At 45.3% G+C, this 17780-nt stretch overlaps 1 protein-coding gene across 1 annotated transcript in view; it reads right to left on the bottom strand.

Moving 5' to 3' along the window:
• The window catches only part of MYBBP1A (MYB binding protein 1a), a 59474-nt gene extending 41985 nt beyond the window's left edge, over positions 1-17489 (bottom strand). The window contains exons 1-20 of the mRNA XM_075440485.1: positions 17124-17489; positions 16855-16950; positions 15952-16035; positions 15502-15576; positions 14964-15071; positions 13749-13939; positions 13294-13461; positions 11844-11961; positions 10502-10791; positions 9093-9200; positions 8366-8491; positions 7400-7603; positions 6628-6733; positions 6134-6221; positions 4878-5029; positions 4078-4167; positions 3270-3410; positions 2473-2637; positions 1297-1454; positions 92-226 (exon numbers count right to left, since the gene is read on the bottom strand). Coding sequence (XP_075296600.1) covers positions 92-226; positions 1297-1454; positions 2473-2637; positions 3270-3410; positions 4078-4167; positions 4878-5029; positions 6134-6221; positions 6628-6733; positions 7400-7603; positions 8366-8491; positions 9093-9200; positions 10502-10791; positions 11844-11961; positions 13294-13461; positions 13749-13939; positions 14964-15071; positions 15502-15576; positions 15952-16035; positions 16855-16950; positions 17124-17294 — 2774 coding nt within the window. The 5' untranslated portion in view covers positions 17295-17489. The remainder of the gene's footprint in view (positions 1-91; positions 227-1296; positions 1455-2472; positions 2638-3269; positions 3411-4077; positions 4168-4877; positions 5030-6133; positions 6222-6627; positions 6734-7399; positions 7604-8365; positions 8492-9092; positions 9201-10501; positions 10792-11843; positions 11962-13293; positions 13462-13748; positions 13940-14963; positions 15072-15501; positions 15577-15951; positions 16036-16854; positions 16951-17123) is intronic.
• Positions 17490-17780: the final 291 nt, after the last annotated feature.

Here is a 17780-nt window from a genome sequence, read left to right as displayed (position 1 = left end):
CTCTGAACTGTTTTAACATGAAACATTATGCCTGCTCACAGGCCAGCTATGGTCACAGCACTGAGTAGAAATGCTCATTTTTAACACTTACCTGAAATAATACAGTGCCACTGAAGATTCAGTGTGCTTGCAGGCTTTATTCACAAGCCTCTCCACAAAAGCATGCAAATCTTCTTGCAGGGCATCCACTCTCTTGCAGTACTGTTTAGTTCGGCACAATGAGTTCCTGAAAGAGCATTAAAAACAAACCCGAAACCATTACCTGCAGAACGAGCTCTGAGGAACAGATGGCTATGAACCCTCACCACTGGGCTCAGGGCAACACATACACAAAAACAGCGCCAGCTGTGGGCAGCAGAAGAGGCAGTCATTGCTATGGGAAGAAGGGTGAGGAGACTTTCTCTTCACATTCAAGCACCTATTTAAGCATCAGTCAACCTTCCTCCAGAGTTCCCACAAAGGGGACTGGCTGCCTCAAACCCTGTTAGTGCAGAACTGCTTCTCAAAAGGGAGTAGAGAACAGAGCTAAAAATGCTTTAGAGCAGTGCTGAGGATGTCAGGGAGCGGTGAACAGAGGACACATCATGTCATGCACCATGCATTATGTCTGTGTCTAGCTTGTATCGTGCCTCATTTCTGGCCATGAACAGAGAGAATTTGCACTCTGCCTGTCTTCAGAATAACTTGATGGGAGTTTCGTTCCAGCCACAGTAGCAACTCTGTAAGCCTAGGGAGTTGCTGCACAGTCTGACTTGGAGGTCAGAGGCCTGTGGAGATATTCAGTGACACGGCACTGTGCCTGCAATACCAATGTTTGTTCTTAAGGTTTCCACCTGCAAACAGGTTCGACACTTGAAGTCCCTTAGACTACAAAAATCACAGGAACATATAATAGTTTGGGTTGGAAGGGACCTTTTAAGGTCATCTCTAGAGGGACATCTTCAGCTCAGTCAAGTTGCTCAGAGCGCCATCCAGCCTGACCTTGCATGTTTCCTGGGATAGGGCATCTGGGCAACCTGTTCCAGTGTTTCACCACCTTCACTGTAAAAAAATTCTTCCTTATATCTAGTCCAAATCTACCCTTGATCTTAGAGGGTAGGATCTTAATTTCTCTCTGGCAGGTTATTACTAAGTGGTGTATGTGTGTGTGTGTGGTGCTGGTAACCTAATTCTACATAATCTATAAGAATATCTACGATCTTCAACCTTAGAAAGGCCAATTTCTGGGATTCAACCAACACCACTAGTGTCTATCAAAAGCCACTGTCTATTATCTGGAGAACTACAGACACTTACTGGAAGATATGGGCTGTTTTCTGGAGGAAGTCAACTTCCTGCTTCTCAGAGTCTGAGGTCATGCATTGTTCAATCACCTGAAGCAGGGGCTCAATGACGTCAAACACCAAGGGGTTCTCCGGTTGCTTCACCAGGAACGCTTCAATCAGATCCAGCACCTGCAGACACAGAGTTACTGACGTGAGAACTAATATAGACAGGACAACATGGTGGATCCACCCAGAGCAGGTGCTTCAGGCAGCTGGAGGGGGCTGAAGAAAACTATTTGCAGCTCAGATCTGTACACCTTCTGCCATCATTTGTACTGTTAGGGCATGAGAAACTGAAGACTAAAAACTTCAAAACTGAAGATTAAAGGCTGTCTGTTGACTTCAGCCTTATTTCATGCAGTGACACCATTTAGAAACAGCAGCTGGGAGAATCACTGCCCCCTGGCCAGACCTGCAGTCGCTATAACATGGCACAGATCTCTGTTAGCACCACTGACTGACAGTTGTCACCCCTGCAAGCCTCCCTTGAATTCCAAACAGTGCATTAGCATAAAATCAGCCTCTTCTAGCACAGCATCCAAACCAACTTGCAGTGAAGGCACTGGCTCGCTACACCATTCAGCCTTCATCTTGGCTAATCCGACACCAGACATTTGTACACGTGAGAGGCCGGAGCTGTCCCTGGATGCCTGAATATCCTGGACAGTCCATGCTGACACCAGGCGGCCTGAAGTCAGCATTACAGTCACAAACAACCAGGGGGTGGTACCCATAATCCTCATGATCTTCTTAGCATAACAAGCCACAAAGAAGCTTGTAAAATTACCAGAGGGATTTTATACATACCACACTAAGGCACATCAAGCTTGTCCTTTCGGTAGGTGTGGGGAAGGATGTAATAAACTGAAGTATTTCAGATCAGCAAATGGAAACCACAGTTCACCTTTTGATAGCACAGTCCTATTTTTTTGTTTTGAAGTAGGTGTGTGAAGCCCCCAGCCACTGACCACCACCTTGCTGTGCCAGGTGCTGTACAAAGCTAGAACAATCCAGTCTCAGCCTCCAGGAGCTTATGACATACGTGAATGCACAAGCCGTTCAGTGTTAAGTAGCTAACGGCATGCAGTAGGCTACAACTAACATGCTAGTAAGCTAGAAGTCTTCACATCAAACACTCATCGCCCACCTTAATCTTGAAATCCCTGCGTAGGATCTCCTCTTTCCGTATCCTCTCTTTTGCATTCTTCTTCTCCTGGATCCGTTTCTGCTGCTCTGCAAAAAGGGCTGAGATGTTCTTGTCAAGAGCCATCATAGCCTCGTCATCCAGCTCTTCATCACTCTCCTCTCCTCCCTTTTGTTTTTAGAATGCAAAAACAACATGTCATTTCACGTACTTCGCCAAGATCGGATTCATAGCAGGGACAGAGCTACCTCTAGACTATCAGGTAATTCTGGCTGCACAGTACTAATGCACAGAGCTAGAGGATCAGGAGAGGGAAGAGGCTGAGGTTTCGACACTGACTCCCTCTGTGCTGTTGCTCCTTCAGTAAAGGGGTTAGTGTGTTGCTATGTCTGCAGCCTTTACATGAATCATTAAACCACACTCCAATACTGCTACAAGAAGTCTCCAGAGTGACCTACAGGGCTCATACTCCTCCACAGGCCAGCCAACACAGGCACCACCTAACAATATCTCATTTCTTTAGTTGACATCAATCTCGTTTATTGCAGGTAGGAATACAAGCTGTATCAGGTTGGACTAGACAAGCTAAAGCACTCAAGACATACTAACAATAAATAAAAGAACACGTGACTTCTGCTCACAGCTTGCTTTGCAGATCCTGACCTCCTGCTTCAACTGCCATACAAAGATGACTGCCAGAGTTCTCACTGCATGGGCTCTGATAGCATGCAGGTATTAGGTAATCTTTCACCACCCCAAACCTCCTGGTATCTGTATTAAGGTAGGCAGTGAAAACGTACCAATGCATTCCCTGCTTGGAGAACATTCATCAGCTGACTGCGAAAATCATCATCAACTTCTCCATTCTTTTCCTCATCTCCACTGTCACTCTCTTCCTCAGTGTCATCTTCATCTGAGGAGTCCTTGCTTCCTTCCTCGTCCTGAGGAAGAAAAATTCATCTCCTGACCCCACCATTCTTCAACCCCTACTCAGTTCTCAGGTGTATCAGTGTATCACTGTTCAGCAATAAAAACTCAAGCCTCCCCTCACCCCACTGCCTTGCTTCCAGTCCCCAGATAATGAGACACCAGGTCTTCACAAGAGCTAAAAGCAGAACATAATACAGACTTCTCTGTCGTATTAAATGCAAAGAAGCTTCCAAGGAACACCCGAAGTAACAGCCCCCATCTGACTCTCCTTTCTGCTGATGTTTGCAACGCTTTGTGACTCAAATCTCTGCAGATCTTAAAACCCAACATCTTGAATTCAGATGGCTGTGCGTCACAGCAACGATTCAGTTTGTGGCTGCAAAAAAGAGAGGCCTGTGCTAATTTCAGGATGCAGTCATCTGTTCTGAGGAAGTCATCTATTCAAACAGCCATACCTACAACAGCATCTTCTGTCAAGGCCAAGAGACTAATAAACATGCACTTCCAACAAGCCATTTGTGTGTTGAACTTTAAAAATAAATCGTAATAGAATAACAGCCCATTTTACTCAAGACAGAGAAATGCAATTACATCTACTACCACAGATCAGGAGAAACATAATTTTTAAACAGTAAAGGTCCGAAGAGTATTTGCCACTGGCAATGGCACATCAATTACCATGTTCTGTGCAGATTTGACCTTTTTGTCCGATTCTTCCATTACAACAACGGCACTTTCTTCATTTTGCTCTTGGTATGGGTCAAGAACCTGTGAAAAAGAGGGACTTGCGTTTTTTCAGTGTTTTGCTTTGATGAATTTCTGTCTGAACAGACAGGAATTTTGGCACAGTAAGCCAGCGGAATAATGAAACAGTAAGTAAGGGCATTCAACTTTCTGGTTTATAATATCATGTTTGTTAATACACTAAGTTCTTTCTAATAAGAAACAAAAAAGGTGGAGAAAACTGAAGAGATTGGTGACATCACACATTTTGATTTGTTACAAATGAAGTGTTAGGTTCATCATATAAAGTACGTAACAGCTCATCTTTGCAATCCACATATTACTCTCCCAGGAGCCACCACCTTACTCAGTGGTACAGTCAATTCAGATTTTCCGTCTCCCTTATTTTTAGCACCTTTATGCTTAGCCTTTCTAGAAAAAAGTTGTTACCATCTATACTCACATATAAAATCTACCAGCTATATAAACTGGCTCAGGAATTTCTTCAGCCTAAAACTACCAAAGAATACAGCTTAAAATTAGCAGATCTCAGGTTCCCATTAAAAAAAAAGAAAAAAAAACCCAAAAAACAAGTCTCTGCAAGCTACTTCTAAAATTCAGTAGCACACATTATGTCAGATATTTTCCAGATCAAGAAGGCTTTTATTTAATCCCAAAATCCCAGAGACATGCTTGTATATCTGTTAGGGACAAGACAGGCGAACAGTACAACGCCCTACTAATGCCTCACTTACATCCAGGATCAGCTGCAAGCCCCTCTTGGTCAGGTTAGGGCATATCCGTACAAACACGCTCTTGGTAATCCGACGTATGAGTAGGCTGGGCTGGGCGAGGAGAGAGAGAAGGATTTCCACCATCACCTCAACCCATCCCGGCTCTGCGTTGCCTGCACAGGAACAAACAGTGACAGGAAAGCGTAAAAACACTGCACTGGCACGTCAATAAGAGACTAAAGAAATATTCACCAAGGAAAAAAAGATAATCCTTCTGGCTGACCATCAGAAGTACGCATTCAGCAACACAGACCAGAAATGTTCAAGTGTGAAGCTTACGACTGTAGCTGTATTGGGAGGTTATTAACCATAAACATGACTAAAATTGTCTTTAGGCCACCGCAAAGCCTTACCAGGTAACAAAACCTGCTACTCATTAAATCATTACTTAGATTAGCAGTTCGGCAAGCCACGCGACACTTACTTGGCCACATTAAAGCAATCAGCAGCTAGTCAGCAAAGGCATATACATTTTATTATAGTGTTTCCAATAAAATCAGGAGTCACTGCAGTCCATGAAAAGTGTTGACATTTGAAACTGGTCCATTAGTCTAAAAGTTTGGGAATCCTGATCTACATACAACCAAGCCACCACAGAATTACAGCTTTTATTTTCACAGTACCCTCAGATTTACAGAGAGATTTAAAGAGGACAACAAGACCACAGTCAGAGAGGCAGCCGGAAGACCAAGCCAGGTTCTTTCCTGGTCAAGTCCCAACCTGGCTCCGCAGGCCCTAAACGAGGACTAGCCCAAATCAGCAAACAGGCTGTATCTACACACAGGACACGTTTCGTTTGCCCAGAACTTGAGCTCTGGAAGTACCAAGTTTCAGGCCTGCCAGCTGTTAGGAGAGCCCTCAGCTTTGCCTTGGCAGATGGATATCACTTCAGTCAAGCTCTTGGACAGCACAGAACAAGGACTCAAAGAGTGAACTCCCTTGGACACTGCTCATCTGAACAATGGCCAGCTCTGAAGCTCACCTATCCTTTAAGAGGCACACACGAACACAACTCACCGAGGATGCAGACAGAGAGCTGGAGCAAGAGACAAGAGATTTAGAAAGACAAAGAAACAGAGTGAAGGAGAGGGGATTCTCCTGGGGATAAGCCAGAACCCGTGCAGTCAGAGCGCTTCACTAATGCAAAACTGCCATCTTCTGTCTTTTGACAAGCCATTAATGATCCCCCTCCATTTCTTTCTGTAGAAAGAACTCACCAGTCTTTTTCTTCTTAGGGTCTTTGCTGAATGCCCTCTCAGTGCATTTCAGAAGGTCACTCAGAACATCCATTGTTTCAGATTGATTCTGTTTGATCATAAGCAGAGCGTAAACATCCTCTCCAAATTCCCCACTACCAACAGCAACAGAAGGAACAAACCCCAAATCTAGGCACCTCTCCAAATAGGTACAGATAATAAAATCAGCTACTACAAGCCCTCTGCAGAAGAAAATATGAAACTAAGTAAAAATTACTCCACTCAGCAGCAAATCAAGGGCAAAACTACTGCTCAGACCAAGCTTTGCGCCTGTAAGTTGATATCTATGGTCATTGTAAGAATCACAGTTTATTAGCTGCCAGTTGCCCATTTTCAGAAGCCAGAGGCTGTGAAAGATTGGATCTCTGAACATAAAGAAACTCTCCAGCTCAGTGTTCAGAAAGCCTAGCTATTAGCCCATTTTACACCACTCAGATATGCTTCAGAGGTCTTACCTTGAAAAGACAAATGGCCATTAAAAGCAGAAGTTGCTGGAAAGCAATGACTTTGGCACTGTCTGATTTATTTTCCTTCTGCAGATTCTTCACAGCCTGAAGTGTTCTGAAGAAAGAAACCCTCTGAGTCTTTCACAACCACAACAGCAAACCCTCTCTTATGATCAAACTAAAAACATGACCAAAACTATAGTACCATTTTCTGTACTTCACACTGAATTTATTAAAATCGGACATACATACAGTACACAATCTTAACCCAACAACAGTATCTCACGGTGTGTGGCTTCTAAAAAACTCTGCACTTGGGTACAGGCTAGATTCCTAATACTACAGCCAAGGCATAGATCTTTATGGAAAATCAAGATCAGAAAAGAGCACCAGAGAAGAGTCACTGAGAATTTAGTACAAACATTATTAAGAGAAAAGATTAGCAGAGTTACAATCATGTTTGGGAGAGGGACTATGAGCAAAAATAGAAAAGGACATGGCCACCTTCATATAATTAACACACAGAAGGAACAGGAAGAAAGGAACGGGGTGATCAGAAACAGAAAGGCATCCCAAAATCCAGCCACAGGTGCAGAATACTCAAAGGGAAGAAACAGAACTGCCACTGCCTTTGAAACGGCTCTACTATGGCAGCCAAAACAACAGCAGGAAGATGAGAGAACACAATCTCTCTTTTACTGACCCAAAGAGAGACTAAGATTAGGGCTTTTCCACCTTCCTCATCTCACAAACCCAGCACCCAGCTCCTCAAGCCTCTCACCTCTCCCAGGCATCCCTCTGTCCCTTGGTAAAAGGCTTCACAGCTTTGACATGCTCACTGGAGAGCAGCTTGTTGGCATACTCAACAAGGAGAAAGATCCACAGCTTCCCATCTGCAGTAACACCATGGACGTGCTTCTCCCTCAAGGCTGCAGCCTTTGCTGTATCCCCCAAAACAGTCAGGGTGTTTAAAGTCTGAAGTAACCTGCAAAGAAAAACAGCCAGCATGTTACTGTCAGAGGAACCAGACAGCCTTCTCACACTTTCCAAAATAACATCCACCGGTGGAGCACTCTCATGCCAGAGCTCTGGTCACTCATTTCAACACAAAACCACAGAGCTTAAGTTTCAACCCATGCTTGTATCCAAGCACAGTAATATACAGCTCGTTGTCTCGCTGTCCCCAAGCACACCTGGTGCCCCCAAGGACACTAAATATTATTCTCAGTGGTCTCCCATTCTGTGTCCCACCATGTCCTCTGCTTTCCCTCTACTGAGGCTGAAGTACCAGCTTTGGCAGTCACCTAAAACCAACTCTATCTCTCTTAGAACAGGGAGGACTGCTGAGCCATCAGCAGCCCGCATGCAGAGCGGACAAGTCAACAGCAACCCGCACAGCCCCACCACCTCTCTCCTGGGTCCTTCCATTTCCAGTTTGCAACAGAGGCAACAGAAAGCTTATGAGAAAAAGCAGTCTAAGCTCAGCTCTACATCCAACTGATCATCGCACACGTACTCCGCAGCTTTGCCATGTAAACTTATGTTTTTATTAGACAAAATTTAAGGATCTCTGGGAAATCCATCTAGGATCTCCTTAAAAAAAGCCATTTCCTGGTCCTGGAGTCAAACAAATGCTCCAAGAGCAGCTCACAATCCCAAACCTCTTGCCCTGCCATTTGCAGGCTGATCTTATGCTCAGGAAAAAAGATAAATTTCCAAGCTTAAAGCATGCAAGCAAAATCCTTACCCAAACAAGTAGTTTTCTGCCACTGAATGAGCCTGTTCATCTAGCGGCTCTGACAGAAGGACGTTCGTCTCACGTATTTGGAAAGTCTTCTTCTTAGCCTCAAAGAAAGCATGGAAGAAGCAAAACCTAGAATGGACAGAAACAAGGGAAAAATTAAGAGGTACCTTGGTCATAACAAAGCAAAACCAGCCCATGCGTGCAAACCAAATAGCGACAGATTTTCACCACATTTTTATTCAATGATGTCCAAGTACTAAAAAAAAAAGTCACTATTTACAATGAGACCCTTTCCTCAGGGTATACAAGGTAAAGAGGAGAGAAGGATGCCCAAGGTTTCACAAAAGTAAAGTGCCAACACTTGAGGCCACACAATAACCAGACTGCCAGATTTGGGTCATATTCTCCAAGATTTTTGAACCACCAGATAAATACTTGTTAAGATCTGATGCAAAGCAGTATCTTCAAGCAGTCTAGGAACCTAAAATTTACTGAAAACATGGGACTAAGGTGATTTTAAGTGCCTAAACTACTTACGACAAGAGTTTGTCCAAGTTTGCAGAAGGTATTTTAAAAACAGAACCTAGTCTCCTGAACAACTTCTGTTATGAAATATTTCCACTGTTGAATTTGCCTAGTGTCATAGGGACAGCTTACTTGGAATATTGCTATATAGCTAAACAGAATTATTCCAACCACATGTGGCATTAAGTCATTAAATCATTCTCACCTGGAAATGTCCATCACAAGGCGCTCTTCTTTTTGTGCTGAACTTTCAATGATAGTAGCAAGTCGTTGGATGATCCATTTTCTTAATCGCGCAATCTTATGTTGTGCTCTTTCAATAAGGAAGTAGACACAATCAGTAGTTTGAACACTATCCCAGAATAACCACAAACCACACAAGCCACTGCTGCAAGAGGTGACTTTCAGGTATCTAGAGGCTTTACACTAAAGACGGCAAAGTTATGTAGTAAGAAAGCAACAGGCATGTGAGAAGAGATATAATCTTCCCAAGTTTGCTTTTCACTACGCAAAAGACAGTCTAGTTACCCCACTGAGCTAATGCAGTTCACTAAAAAACACTTCAAGAATTGCAGCAGTGCACGTATAACCCCACTCTACTGACAATACTGTTTTAACAGCTTACTTCTTCTTTGGAAAAGCCCCTGCAAGTAACTCAGTACCCGCAGCACCACAGAATCACAGAATCACAGAACAGTAGGGGTTGGAAGGGACCTTTGTGGGTCATCTAGTCCAACCCTCCTGCCGAAGCAGGGTCACCTACAGCAGGCTGCACAGGACCTTGTCCAGGCGGGGCTTGAATATCTCCAGAGAAGGAGACTCCACAACCTCCCTGGGCAGCCTGTTCCAGTGCTCCATCACCCTCAGAGGGAAGAAGTTCTTCCTCATGTTCAGACGGAACTTCCTGTGCCTCAGTTTGTGCCATTGCCCCTTGTCCTGTCACTGGGCACCACTGAAAAGAGCTTGGCCCCATCCTCCTGACACCCACACTTCAGATATTTATAAGAATTTATTAGGTCCCCTTGCAGCCTTCTCTTCTTCAGGCTGAACAACCAAGTTATGGGTATTCAGCAAGCAGCAGTGCTAAGGAGGATAGAACTTTCAACTGGGAAGTTTTCCGATCTGGAAATTACTATAAAAGCCTATCAAGGACATAAGTATTTACAGGCTGCTCTTGATACATGGAAGTGGGTGCTTTGCTATGGGCCAAGGAGATGAGAGCACTCAGGCCAGCTTAACAGTCAGATAAAAGGGATACACAATTCCTACAAAGATTGGAGCATCTGTAGTGAAAAAGGAAGCCACTGTACATTTTTGCCAAAGCAGTTGTCAGGGCTAGAAAAAGAAAAGTCTTCTTTGGTGATCCAGTCTGCTTCAGTCAGGCTGGCTGGTTCTCACTGTGTTTGCTCCTATGCAGAATTGAATTTTGCCCCAGCAAAATAATCATATGCTGGGGCTAAACCTTCTGGGACAGAGGAAACAGAACAGGTGACGACTGTCAACGCATGGCAAGGAACCAGCAAACACCAGTGCTCCAAACCAGACTTCACACAGGTAGCTACTCTAACCATGGAACAGAAAGAGAAGAGGAAAGCACATTATCTATGCACTCACATCTTTACATTTTCCTGGTTCTGTTTTTGCCGATTACTTGAGAAGTCTAAACAACAGTCCAAGTCTGGTCTGAGGAACATGTCTTTGAGCCAGTCAATGTATTTGTGCAATGCCATTGGCTGCAGGTGTCTGATCACCCTGGAAGAGCCAGGCAGCACTGGATTGCCTTGATTGGTGAGAGTAGAGAAGCCAATCATCACTGCCAGCTGCCTCTCTGGATCATCACAGCTGCTCAGAAATTCATCTATATATGATTCCATCTCTGAAGCAAACTTAAATCGGTCTGGAAACTGAAAAACATGGTCAAACAAGCAGGTTAGGAACCTCACACTGAGTCCGAGTGTCCTTATGAGTACAAATCTACAGATTTGACTGCAGGAAGTAAATTAAAATCACGTGCCTGAACATTTGTCGTAAGGCATACAGCACGTGGAAGAACTCAGCCTAATTCACTGTGCCACAAGCATAAAAAGCAAGAAACAAGAAAACAGCTAAGTCAGTGGATAAAGCCTGAAAAAAGTTCATCCATACAGTGAGGCACCATGGCAAGCATTATTTTCAAAGCAAACACACACACCTATCGCTGGTTAGATACCAGAACAGAGAGACTGCAAAGTCCTACACCTCCCAAGACAGAGCAATGATTTTCGGGCCCACATGAGGAGGCTAAGGATTATGTCACCACAAAAAGCCAAGCCAAAGCCTGTTTTCATCAGTATTCTCTTTTTACTCTTCCACCCTTTATTGCAGGGCTGTGTTGTTTGCTGGCTTCCCAGGAGGGAAGGAGGAAGAGAAGTTCCAAAATCCAATTCCCAAATAAAATTTGTGCTTAAACCTCAGATGTGCTTATTGAAACAAGTACTAACATAAACAAAAGCATGAGTTGTCCCTTTTTGTCTTTGTCTTCAAATGTTCATGCAACACCCAGCACAATGGCAGACAAAAAGGAGCTTCTGGACCCACAAAATCAAAAGGACTGTTAAAGGATGACATGACACTGTCAATATGCTGAGGACTGCCCTTCCTGTGCTTCCCCCATCATTAGAGCTTTCTCAGCAATTTCAGTGAAAGCAGGTGGGTCAGCGCCAAACAATTTCAAAACCTTTAAAATAAGTCTGAACAAAAAATACACAAATAGGCAACAACGATTAAACATAGTCTATACTCAGCCTGCTGCAACCAGTGGTCATACAATAACCTTACTTTTAGTAAGAATCATAGGTCTAAAACTACATAAACTTTTTTTATACAAGATGACATGAAACTAGAAATGGAGGCAGAGAGGACTTCTGCTCAGGACAGGGTCTTTAGCCCTGAGCACGACTACTTTCAGAAGACCTACCTGAGTTGTTACCACGTGTTCTCCATATTGCTGCATCACCTTCCCTTTGAGAACCATCTGTAGCTGTTCCAGAGACAACAAGGGGAGAGCACTGCCCAGCAACCGGTAGCACGTGTGACTGAGGGGAAACAAAGACGACTCCCTCAGCTAGAGGCACAGCAGTAAAGCCACACACGAGGGTAAGACAGCGAAGTGGTGGACAGGCTACATGGAGCTTGCAGGGAAGCAGAAGTCAAAAATTCATGGATTCTGTCTTCAAAAATCTTACTGCCCAAAGCTTTTCTTCTGACTAGCATAGCTGCCAAGATCTCTCCCTGCAGCAGGTCCTCTGCTGCCTAGAAATGGATGAGTCCTCACCAGCAGTTCCTTCCTCCGTCCACTTTCTGGATCTCTTCTCCCCAGGTATTTCATTTCCACAGGCCTAATAAAAACTTTCTTAGTTGTTGACTACACAAATTTACTTAGTTTTGACAGCAACTTGCTGTAAAATTTAATTAAAATTGCCCAATGGGCTGAGGAGGTATTAGATAGACAGCACTAGCCTCGTTTCTGCAGGAAATCAAGCTAAAAAAGCAACACTTTTGAGCATGCAAAGGGTATATTCAGACTTACCCAAGAAGTAAAAAAAGACTTAAACTTCTCAGGCTTGGAAAATGGTTTCCTCTCACTGTTAAGAAAATTTTTTGTAGGTGCACCTCTACAACTTTTAAATGCTTGATCTAAGAAAGATTTAAACCTAGCCACAGACTGCCTTGCTACGGTCCAAACTAAATTATACTCCCCCAAAATGCACACAGATTTGTATTCCCCATTTTCCATCATTTTTATACAGCATGAGTCTCCACAGACAAATAATCCTACAAAGACCTAGTACTAGACTTGGAAAAAGGGCTGAAATAGTTTCTGTTCTGATGTCAGCCACAGCCATATTCTACTTAAAAACACGGACCATGCCAGAAACCAAACATACCCAGGCATTTTAACTCAGTCCATCCCACAAAGCACAAGCCCAGCAGTATTAGACACAAATTTCAGAACTAGGGTTTGTCTACACAGGAGCTGTCCTTCTTAAACCACACAAACACAGCTGAATGACTCCCCCCTCTCAACCACTTAGAGGGAAAGGGAGAGTATAGCTCCTCTGACAAGCCTTGCAGGAGCAAGCTACAGATTTAAGACACCTTCAAGCCCAACGGGGTGCATCACCTTTATGTGCTGTCCTAGTTTAATGAAACCTCAAGTTTGTTATATGTCACAATTCCAAGACAAATTTTACCAACTCCTGGATTTAGGCTCCCTATAAAGTTTCTCATGAATACCTAAATAACCAAAAGTAAGTGTTCTCACGTTGTCATGAGAAACTGTATGCTCCATCCTACCACAGGGCAGCAGCAAGACTGGGGCAAGAAACAGAAGGATAATATGGAAAACAACAAATGTTAAAACAAACCTCACGGGTCCCGATTTCTCCTTCAATAGCCCATTCTCCACACCTTCTTTCCAGAACAGTTCAAAGGCATCTTCCTTCAGTGAAACTTGTAGCAAGTTAAACACTACACCAGGCAATTTCTTGTCCTTCTTCTCAGACTTGGCAGCACTTTGCAGAAGCTCCATGAGTCTAGAAGAAGAAAGAAAATGTGAGAGATCTGGCCTGGAAGATGATTGCTGAAGGCCAAATTTATCCTGCTGAAGGACACAGAATATTTCCTAAGCACCACAGGCTGCGCCTCTTGAGAGAAATGACAGAGCTATAATTTCGGAACGTGCATAACAGTCAGGGCCTAACCCTTAACAGCACCTGCAGTGGCAAATACAGGCAGGTATCAGAGTAAGAGCCACATCTGTCTCACTGCTAGCCAAGAGACTGAGAACGTTGCATTGAATGCTCCTTATTTAAGAACTTACCTGGGAATATTTTCCTCATTTACAACAGTGTGTGAGCCAAAGAGCTTCTTTAGATTTGCAGGTTTCAGAACACCGGGAAATTTCTGTATGCCCACAAGCAAGAGGTGCAGGTTCTCTGGAGATGTGAAGGCTGAAGAGAGGTCACTTTGCAAGATGTCAAACAGGACCTCCTTAAAGACAGTTTCAGGAACCTAGACAGGAATAAAGGTAAGAGCATATGAGAAACATGTGAGGGCATTTTACAAACTTGCTGTGTAGTATTTGAAAATACTTGCATTGTAGGGCATTTCAACAAAAGCTTGCAGTGTTCTGGAAACTTTAGAAATAGTCCTTCTGGTGACACAACTAAAAATAAATAACGGATGTGACCAGTACTGACCTACAGGCCCCAGGTGCTTAACGAGGTGGAGGACAATACTCTGTCATCAGATAGCAATCCTGGTCAACTGACTCCAGCTGCAATTGTTCTCTTGCTGTCTGACTGCTCCTGTCTGCACAGTTGTGCAGCCCAGGGAGGAGCAAACACTCTTGTATTAGTGTTTAATTATAATTGAAACAAGTAACTTATTTTGGGAAGTAAGATTTGCTCGTAAACAACTGCATTCAATGGTGTCAGAGCAAAATGGATCCAAAATTTTCATAAATAAGAAACAAATAAAAACTTCTTTAATCTGTATTTTTTGAAGATTGGATTCAGAATATATTTAAACCTAACATCAAGACTAAATGACCCAGAACACTTCCATACAAAACATTATTTAATTCCAATTTAACACTGTTGGTCTTCACATCTACAAACTGTCCACATAAAACAAGGAAATAAGCAAACTCTCTTCTTTTACTACATACTCAGGAGTTCCTTTACTCCATGTCCCTACATCCTTTCACTCCCAACAGCCCAAAATTCAACCTTAGGCCCAGGCTTGGTGCATAAAAAAGAAGGTTTACTGTCCAGATTTTTCAGCACACTTCTACTCAAAAGAGTACATGGTCTAACGTACCACCCAAGCAAGCCAACTGGGCAAAAACAGACCATGGGTTTGTCCATGATGAAATCAGACTAAGCTAAACCAGAGCATCCTTCCCAGAACAAAAGCATCTGCCCACAAACAATATAGGAAACATCTCCCACAGTTTAAACTCACTCTTACACACACCCACCCCCCCCTTTAGCTTCCAGCTATGAAGAAACTAAGGAAAAAGCTATGGCTATACCTCAGACATGATGTCAATGAGAGTTTTGTGAGGGAGATCTCTGAGGTGTTCTTGGTGATGTGACAGCTGCTGGAGAAGTTGGATGCTCTCCAGCAGAACTTTCCGGTCCTAGAAAGGAAAGACAAGCCAAAACCAGCGGTCATATATCAAAGATTAAACTGAAGGCTCAGGTAATAATCCACGCTTGAGACCCTTACATCTACTTGTAATACGAAACCTACACAATTGCTTCCTGATAGGCCACTCAACTTTTCCCAAAATGGTGTTTTGCAGCTGTATATGACAACAGATCCCTTCTTTGCAGGAGCGGGAGGAACCTCCTGTACTATCTGACACAGTTCCTACATTGTAGTCAGGAACAGGTATTTAAAAAGCTCAAAAAGTCCATAGATAATGCAAAAGAAATGAACTGAACTTGATGCTTCATGTCCCATCCCACTGACTGACCAATGACCCAGCCTTTCTCTCCAGACCCTCTCTCCATTTCAGACAGCCCTAAAACCAGTACTGACAAACAACAAAACAACGGTAATGTCACCTTCACAAGCCGGCCAGACTGAAACAGAGCCATAACTCCAAAAAAGTTTCCAAATGCAGCCCTTCTCACAAGTTTCTGAAAAGGAAAAATAGAAGGTTAAAAAATTCACTTCACTTAGATTCCATGTTCAGCTACAGCTCTGATCAGTGGAACCAGGCGGCTGCAAGATCCGGCCTTAAATATCTATGAAGCTGTTTAGGCATCCTCCTGCACTATGTTTAAGAACTGTCCTAGATTATCTTTCTGTTACATAGACAACTCTCAGCTAAAACAGGGCCAGATGACAACGTCATCAACTCCCCTTTTTTACAAATATTTATGTTATTTCATTACAGTCATCTGCCTCAGCAAGAACCCCAAAAGTACAGTACCCAGGCACCAAGCCTTCAAAGAATAGAGAATGGTTAATTTAAACTAGCTGTTGGCCAAGGATGGCATGAGCCGACTCACCTTTTTCACTCTTTCCAGATCATGTTTTTCTTTTATCTGTTCCAGGACACTGCACATGGGAATTTCCTCAAAAGCCTGTAAAACCTGAGGAGATGGACGGAATAGCTCAGTTGGCAGTTCCTCCATTTTATGAAGTTTTATCAAGTTCAGCTGAAATAGAGCTGAACAGTTGCTCAGCATAGCAGCAGATGTGCTGCTGTATTAAGCCAGAATAGAGACAACTAGGTCAGTAGATGTGCCAGAATAGGAACTAGTGTAGACATAAATATGCTTGCTGATATTCCTTTTTTCCCCTCCCCGTACATGACTTAACAGGATTAATAATGAGATCAGTTGGCTGCAACTGTATGACCCTGCAACAGAAGCAATGAAACTTTCCAGCATGGGCAAGGCTCTCCTGCACTATCAACTTGTTCGGCGAGACGAGGTCAGATCCCACTGCTGATCCCAGTTGCTGGGTCTCTTAGCTATGTTACAGACTCAAACAGCAGGGAGCAAAAAAACCCCCACATGTCAAAAAAAGCACATGTTAAAGTGTTGCCTTCCCAGATCTCCCACATAAACAGCCCAACACCAGGAACAAGTAAATTTTAAGAAATCACAATAGTTCTAAACGCATCATACTTGAAAATCCAGCCAAAGTTTGCAAATTAAGGATGGGTCTTGAAGCAGGACACAATCCTGTAGCGCGAGTGTGATATTGGTACAGCTTATGCCTTTGTAAGTGCTTCTAAAACAGACTAGCACCATTTAAAACTGTGGAGTTTCTCTATGCTTCCTGCAAGAGCCTTCACAGACGAGAGCCCTCCGGCCTCCTTACAAGCAGCACAGCGGGACCCCAGGACGTGCCTGGGGTTGGCGAGGGGCCGCAGAGCGCTCTGCTCTGCCCTGGGGAACACTGACCTGCGCCAGGGCCAAGCTGAAGCCGGGACGGGCGGCCTCCCGGGTGGCTCCAAGCCCTTCCACCAGCCGCTTCAGGGCGTACTGCAGCTCGTCCTCCTGAAAGAGAGACCCAGCTCCGGCGGTGCCCGCGCTGCTCCGCACCCGGCGGGGCTGCCGGACCCCCCGCCGCACACCCGAACCGCCGCGTTTCCAAGCGGGAGCGGAGGGAAGAGCCCTGCCGACCCGCTGCCTGCCCGCACCCTCCGCCCGGGCCCCGGCCGCCGCCTCACCTTCCTGCCCTCCCGCAGGTGCCGCAGGAGGTTCTCGGTGGCCGCCAGCCGCACCTCCTGCTCCGGCTTGGCGATGTCCCAGAGGAAGTCGAGGAAGGCGCGGCCCTGCCGCAGCACCCCGCGGGGGTCGGCGACCACGCCGCCGCCACCCTGGCCCTCCAGCTCCGCCATGCTGCCGCACGTGGGGCCGCCGCCGCCAGCTCCGCCTCTTCCGGGGCAGCGGGGACCGAGCGGGGCCGGGCCTGTCAGCCCTGCCGGGCCGCGGCCTCCCGTCAGCGGCGTGGCTGTCCGTCAGGGCTGCGGCTGCTCCTCAGCGCCCCGCGCTCCCCTCAGGGCCGCGGCTGCTCCTCAGCGCCCCGCGCTCCCCTCAGGGCCGCGGCTTCTCACCCCGCGCTCCCCTCAGAGCTGCGGCTTCTCCTCAGCCCCGCGCTCCCCTCATGGCCGCCCCTCGGCGCCCCGTTCCCCCTCGCCGTCTCGCAGCCCGGCCGCCCCGCAGGCCTTTGTCCGTCCCTCCCTGGCCCCCTCGGGCTTCCTTTGCTCCCCCGCCCGGCTGAGCGGCGTCCGAGGGCGGTTCGGAGCCTCCCGCCGCAGCCGGGGCAGGGGCCGGGGGCTCGACTCGCCACGGAACCTGCGCGCGTTGGGGCTTTATTACAAAAC

Source organism: Opisthocomus hoazin, chromosome 20, assembly GCF_030867145.1.
Source record: "Opisthocomus hoazin isolate bOpiHoa1 chromosome 20, bOpiHoa1.hap1, whole genome shotgun sequence".
NCBI lineage: Eukaryota > Metazoa > Chordata > Aves > Opisthocomiformes > Opisthocomidae > Opisthocomus > Opisthocomus hoazin.
This window is presented reverse-complemented; position numbering and strand designations above follow the sequence as displayed.